This window comes from Hordeum vulgare, chromosome 3H, assembly GCF_904849725.1.
Source record: "Hordeum vulgare subsp. vulgare chromosome 3H, MorexV3_pseudomolecules_assembly, whole genome shotgun sequence".
NCBI lineage: Eukaryota > Viridiplantae > Streptophyta > Magnoliopsida > Poales > Poaceae > Hordeum > Hordeum vulgare.
The window spans coordinates 95,554,889-95,562,301 of record NC_058520.1 but is presented as its reverse complement, the minus strand read 5'-3'; the positions used below and the strand labels follow the sequence as shown (position 1 = coordinate 95,562,301).

Sequence of the window (7,413 nt, the reverse complement as noted above, 5' to 3'; positions counted from 1 at the left end):
TAGAACCCCCCTTCTGGGATTCGCCGTGAATTTTCGCCATCTGTAACCTCATCTCTTTTTCCCTTCGGTTTTTTCTTTTTTTCCTTGATCCTAGGATCGCATCCAATGTTTGTTTTCCCACACTGCTATCTGCTTTGATCAATATATGCCAGCCACAAGCTCGGTCTTTCAAACAAAAAAAAGGTCTTGCGAGACCACCTCATTAACACGCCGTTGTGATATTATCCCTACTATTAAAAACACGAGAGGACATATCCAACTAGTCATATCAATCGTCGGATTAGTAATCTAATGGTGTACAGTATACTCCCTCCGTTCCTAAATATAAGTTTTTTAAAAGATTTTACTAAATGTCTACATACGAAGCAAAATGAGTGAATATACATTCTAAATTATGTCATGTATGTAGTCCTTTAGTAGAATGTTTAGAAAGACTTATATTTAGAAACGGAGGGAGTACTAATGAAACGCTGCTTTACATCCTTGCGCCGCTCGCCCCGCCCCTCACGCCCTTGACCCGCCCCCCGCCCCCGCCCCCGCCCCTTCCCTCAATCGCTCCTCACCTCCTCTCCCACCCCCGATTCACTCGCGGCCGCAGTCACCATCTTCCCCACCGCCAACCTCCCTCCCACCCCGGTGCCTCTCTATCCGGCCACCGCCGCCCCATCCTCACACCCTCCCGCTCCCCTTCCCCTCACCTTCTCCCCCTGCCCTAAGGTCAGTCGCCGCTGCAACCACCGTATTCCCCACCACCAACCTCCCACCCCCGATGCCCCTCTCTCTGGCCATCGCCGACCTCCTCCCCCTCCTACCCCCGGTGCCCCTCTCTCAGGCCACCGCCGCCCCATCCTCATACCCTCCCGCTTCCCTTCCCCTCACCTTATCTCCCCGCCCCAAGGTCAGTCGCCGCCGCAACCACCATATTCCCCACCACCGACCTCCTGCCCATCCCACCCCTGGTGACCCTCTCTCTGGCCAACGCCGCCCCATCCTCACACCCTTCCCCTCCCCTTTCCCTCACCTTCTCTTCCTACCCTAAAGTCCTAGATCGGGATCGGGATCGGGCAGGAGACGACCTGCATCCATCCAACCTCTAGGTCGGCATGGATACAGAGGTGATTGAGGTCGGCACCATGATCGAGCGTTGGGACATGAGGTAGTATCATCGTGGTTCTTCTCTGCTCCGTCATCAAGGCTTCGAGCGGACAGGAGGCGGCCTCCGTGCGCCAAGGTCGGCGACATCAGGAGGGTCGGTTGTCATCCTACTCCTCTGCTCCACCGCGTCATGGACACTAGTCCCGGACGGTAACACCTCTCCTACTGCCAATTCCACGTCTAAATCGATCTCCACGGCCAGGCTGATGTTTGCTTCCCCCTCTGATTGCCCGCAGGTGAGGCGTTTCTGGGCGGAGCGGAGGGAGGCCGGAGCTTGGAGCACGACGGCTGGTGGACGCGGCATGGTGTCGGGTACCTGTGAGAGAGGAGCGAGATAAGCGGGAGAGGAAAGGGACCACGAGAGGAAGGAGATGGGATGCTGGAGGGAGAGAGAATGGAGCGGCGAGATGTGGGGGTGCTCCAGTTGCTGCTGCTCGCTGGCCATCGGTTGGCCGGAATTGCGGCCCCGTGCATCACGTGGTGAAGCCAAGGTCCAGGTCATCATGCCATTGCTGACCCGCTCCCTCTTTCTTTCCCACGTAGAACATTATTTTTCGTTGGTCCTGTAGATGCATCCATGTGTAGCTTTTTAATCTTACAAATTAGAGACTTTGATTGATACGCACATGTTGGGATTCCATTGCTATGAGGTGAACCTAAGTAGCTTTACTAACTTTGTGGGTACTACCTGTAGTTGGTGGCATTTTTTCTGAATTTTATTCAGTAAAGGTCACATGAATCCCAATTAAATGGCAAGCAAAGGGTGAAAAATGGGACCCTAGAAATCACTATTCATTCTATCCTCTCTGTCTTAGCAAATCAGTTCATGTGGAGAAGAACATGTTTCCTATATGAAAAATCAATACATTATTATTCTTACTTATCATTGCCTTGGACATAAAATTCAAACATGAGGACTTGGTTTCTTTCTTTTCTATAGTATCCTGATGCATGCTTTGACCGTTGCTCTTTAGTTAAATGTTATTTTGTTCACACTATTTTCATCACTCTAAGTGGTTGAACTGCAAGTTCAGAATTGGCAGTAAATCATGCAGTATCTTGATGCATGCTTTTTCTACACAAGCTTTGCGGTAAATTGTGTATTTTCCCCTTAGACACATGGTGCCCGGCTTCTAATCGGTCTTGGCATTGATCTTTTCAGAATTGTTCGAGTAAAGGAGCTACCCTTGGACACACGTGGTCTGAAGAGCTTAATTTGCAGAAACTCCATCCACCCGTCAAACTGTTCATCTGTAAAAAATTGTGCGCATTGGCATATTCATGTTGATCAAGATGGTGTTGTGGACTCGTGAATAGTTCCCCCGAAGACTTCTCTACCGAGCCACAACAGGATGTTCAGTTGCCTCACCACTAATTGAAGATAGATTGTCAAGTGGAGGATGTTCAGCCTCTTTCGGTCGGTCGGACCGACGAGATTATTTCTGTTTAGCTGCAGAGAAACTCAGTGATTCACTTGTCTGATTCAGTGCTTTGCCAGATAAAAAATAGAATCTTTCTAAGTAGCACATGTCCTTAACTTTTTTATAATAATGGAGATGGTATATACTCCGAAGGCATGAAGACATGTATTTAATAATGCTCCAGGTGAGATATATGCATGTGTTATGGATTTTGGTTTCGAGGAAAACAATTGTGGAACTCGATGTGTTTTATGTTTGTTTGTTTTAAAATTTGCAGCTGCTAAGTTTCTCAAGCTTGGTCGCCATATTTTGTGTGTTGCTAGGATTCTTATGCATGTCTACTGTTGTTTATAGGAAACTCAAGACATGATGGTTTCGTTTTGGACGAAAAAGAAAAGTAGCACCATTGTGTTAACCCAATGCTTAGGTGATTAAATGCAAATAAAAAAAATCCCCTAATCAGGGAGATGACTGGCACAACCCCTTTGAAACAAGGCCAACGCTATGTGCAAAGATTAAATATTGCAACCATGTTTACTTTGGTCCAATATCGTATGACAGTGTATGCTTCATGCATGCACTTTTTATCATTCATTTTTATTATTCAGAATCTCTATATGGTCATCATAGATGTTGCTATTGCATGAACACAGAATTCAGTACCCGCACAAATTTCATAGAATGCTTTGATCGACACGTGCAACGTGCATGCTCACTAGTGATGCAAAGGGAAGTGGTGCATGGCCCATGGCCCGATAAGCTTTTCCAACCCCGTGCGTCCCGCGCTCTCATTCCCCTGACTCGGGAGCTCCTTTTGCGTCAAATACGCACCTGACGCACGCAGTGAACCTAGAGTGGACCGGCCCATGGTATAGCGTTCGCGACCGTGCTGTAGCGTCCATACTAGGCCAGCCCATCTTTCGCTCGCCCCCAATTGAGCCGGCCCAGTTTATTTTTTATTTCAAAAAATAATAATAATTGTTTTTCTATTTTCTTCAAATTGCATAACATTTTTCCAAATTCAGGAATATTTTTCAAATTTCCGGAACATTTTTTCGAAAAAATCTAAAACATTTGGAGAAAAATCCCAGAACATTTTTTCCAAATTACGCAATATTTTCTAAAATTCGGGAACATTTTTTAAATACGGTACATTTTTTCAAATTTCGGAACATTTTTCAAATTCCGAGACATTTTTTTTAAATTTTGCAACATTTTTCAATTCCGTAACATTTTTCTAATTTCAGAATATATTTTTCAAATTCAGAAACATTTTTCCAAATTCCGGAACATATTTTTAAATTCTGGAACCTTTATCAAATTCAGAAACATTTTTTCAAATTCCGGAATTTTTTTTGAAATTCTGGAAAAAAATTCAAATTCGGGAACATTTTTTCAAATTCTGGAACATTTTTTGAAAATCCAGAACATTTTTGAACAGAAACAAAAAAACAAATAAAATAAAGAAAAGTAAAAACGAAAAAACTGGTTCAGGGAATCTTCTAAAAGTTCCCAAAATCGAAAAAAAAAGAGTGAAAAAAGTCAAGAATGTTCTGAAAACCGACTGGGTAATGCTGGAAGTGGGCCGGCCCATACGCGTCTGTTGCGTCCATCCTCCTGTGCAAAGCCTGGGCAATTCGCCGCGGCGAGCGACGAATATGATTTTCCCCCTGACTCCGCTCGTTTGTATGCTACTTGCTCTGTTCTAAATATAGGTTTTCCTAAAGGTTTCATTAAAAGATTATATAAGAATATATATATAGATATATTTTAAAGTATAGATTCATTCACTTTGCTTCGTATTGATTCACTAGTGAAATCCTTAAAAAAACTTTTTTTACGAATTGAGGGAGTAAATTTTATAGGCCTCGTTTTCTACTGTTTGTTGATCATTCTCTTAAGATAAAGAAGATCAATTTTTTTCCTAACTTGAAAAAGTTCAAGATTTTGGAAAAAATCTATAAATTCGAAAAATAAAAGGGAATTCACATTTGGAAAAACAAAGTCACACGCTTTTGAAATATTGAGTATAAGTAAAAAGAAAAATAAAAAGGGGGGAAAGAAAATAAATCGGAAGGAAAACCAAATGAAATAATAGAAAAAAAACAGGCTACCCGAGCGGTTGGCGAATCATGCGTACAAGCTATGTGACAAGCCCGGGACGAATGTGGGGAGGTGAATACGTCGGTTTGCACGAATCTATACTCCTAAAGAGAGAGTTGATAGCGTGTTATGTGGGGTTATTTCGTCCCACCTCCATAACATTGGTTTATTTTCGTTCGATTATTTTTTGTCCCACTTTCCACCACCCCCTCTCATTGGTTAATTTTTGCCTCATCTCTAGAACGAAAAAATCTAAAAGGATCAGAATATTCCATGTGGATGCAAGTTATTTAATAATGTCCTTATGTGAAAGAATCACTCATGGATAATACCTAAAGACCAAATCTAAATTAATTAATTTTATCATAAGTCGCTCACTCGCATTAATTAAAATTTCATACATCATCAAAATTCCACAATCCCTTTGATTTTTTGGTGCATCACTCCTTCCTCTCCCGAGTCCCTTTCAAGGAACGAAATCAATAAGCAATCCCTCCTTCCAAGTGAAGCACCTCTTGACCAAGGAAATAAATCGGGTGGCAATCCCCTCTCGTATAATCGATTAACTGCAGATGGACATGTGATACGTCTCCGTCGTATCTACTTTTCCAAACTCTTTTGCCCTTGTTTTGGACTCTAATTTGCATGATTTGAATGGAACTAACCCGGACTAACGCTGTTTTCAGCAGAATTGCCATGGTGTTGTTTTTGCGCAGAAATAAAAGTTCTCGGAATGACCTGGGAATTTACGAGGATTTTCTGTGGAATATATAAAAAATACTGGCGCAAGAATCAACCAGAGGAGTGGAGCGAGGAGCCCACAAGCCCACCAGGCGCGGGCCCCCGTGGCCGCGCCTAGCAGGCTTGTGGGGCCCTCAGAGCTCCACCGCCTTCAACTCCAGCTCTATTTAGTCCCTTTCGTCCGGAAAAAAAATCAAGGAGAAGAGTTCATCGCGTTTTACGATACGGAGGCGCCGCCACCACCTGTTCTTCCTCTAGAGGGCAGATTTGGAGTCCGTTCTGGGCTCCGGAGAGGGGAGATCGTCGCCACCGTCATCACCAACCTTCCTTCATCGCCAATTCCATGATGCTCTTCACCGTTCGTGAGTAATCTCATCGCAGGCTTGCTGGACGGTGATGGGTTGGATGAGATCTATCATGTAATCGAGTTAGTTTTGATGGGGATTGATCCCTAGTATCCACTATGTTCTGAGATTGATGTTGCTACTACTTTGCCATGCTTAATGCTTGTCACTAGGGCCCGAGTGCCATGATTTCAGATCTGAATCTATTATGTTCTCGTCAATATATGTGTGTTCTTGATCCTATCTTGCAAGTTGTAGTCACCTACTATGTGTTATGACCCGGCAACCCCGGAGTGACAATAGGCGGAACCAGTCTCGGAGATGACCATAGTATGAGGAGTTCATGTATTCACTAAGTGTTAATGCTTTGTTCCTGTTCTCTATTAAAGGAGAACCTTAATATCCCGTAGTTTCCATTAGGACCCCGCTGCCACGGGAGGGATGGACAATAGATGTCATGCAAGTTCTTTTCCCTACGCATGTATGACTACATACGGAATACATGCCTACATTACATTGATGAACTGGAGCTAGTTACATATCTCTCCGTGTTATAACTGTTGCATGATGAATATCATCCGGCATATTTATCCATCACCGATCCAATGCATACGAGTTTTTCCTACTGGTCCTTGCTACGTTACTTTGCTGCTATTGCTGTCACTGTTGCTACTGTTACTCTGTCACTACTGCTGTCACTGCTGCTACTGTTACTGTTGCTACTCTTGCTATCACACCACCTTGCTACTAATACTTTGCTGCAGATACTAAGTCTTTCAGGTGTGGTTGAATTGACAACTCAACTTCTAATACTCGAGAATATTCTTTGGCTTCCCTTTGTGTCGAATCAATAAATTTGGGTTGAATACTCTACCCTCGAAAACTGTTGCGATCCCCTATACTTGTGAGTTATCAACATGCCTAGAGAGAAGAAAGGGGTAGAGCTTCGTCTGGTGCTAGATCATACCACACCTCTTTCCACCGTGCGTCTCCCATGTCGGCGTACGATGTAGCGCTATGGTCGTCGCTGAGCATGCCACTTCCCGTGTCATCCATCGATCCCTAGCCACTCCAATTCAAAGGCCCCTTCCCCTACATCTTCAACATCGCCAGATATTCAAATCCGGTAGGATGTAAGAAGGCCGGCGCGGAGGATGACCAGGAGCGCACGGTGACACATGTTGCCATCGGGCTCAGGTCCGAGGTGTGCCTGCACACGCTCGCGGACATGGGCGGATGTAGAGTATGGGCGGCCCGTCGGTGCAGGAGGTGTCGTTGCGATGTATTAGACCTGGTCGCTGACGTGGTGGCATCCGACTCGGCAGCGCAACCAACCTTTGGTCTTTCCTTGGCATACCAAAAGAGCTTCAACTACTCTCAATGGCATACCGAAAGAGCTCCAACTGGTAAGAAGGTAAATTATGTTGAGGAAATCGCTACTTTGAATGAAAAAAATGGATGCTCTTATGATTTGGTTGCTAATAAAAATGCTCATGTTGATCCTAATGACATGCCCTTGTCTACTTTGATTGATAAAAATTATAATGCCATTGATGTGAATTTTATCTCGCGAAATAATTTTAATAACAATGCCTATATGGGTAAGTTCAATGCTAGGCCATATCCCGATAATCCCTCTAGTTGTTATG

General features: G+C 44.1%; 1 protein-coding gene across 1 annotated transcript; it reads left to right on the top strand.

Annotated features, from left to right (window-relative positions):
- Positions 1-511: 511 nt before the first annotated feature.
- Positions 512-2,803, top strand: LOC123441539 (proline-rich receptor-like protein kinase PERK2; the record flags this gene model as incomplete). The annotated part of the gene is made up of 3 exons (XM_045117930.1): positions 512-1,305; positions 1,392-1,652; positions 2,318-2,803. A coding segment is annotated over one exon (528 nt), but the record flags the coding sequence as incomplete, so codon positions are not given.
- Positions 2,804-7,413: the final 4,610 nt, after the last annotated feature.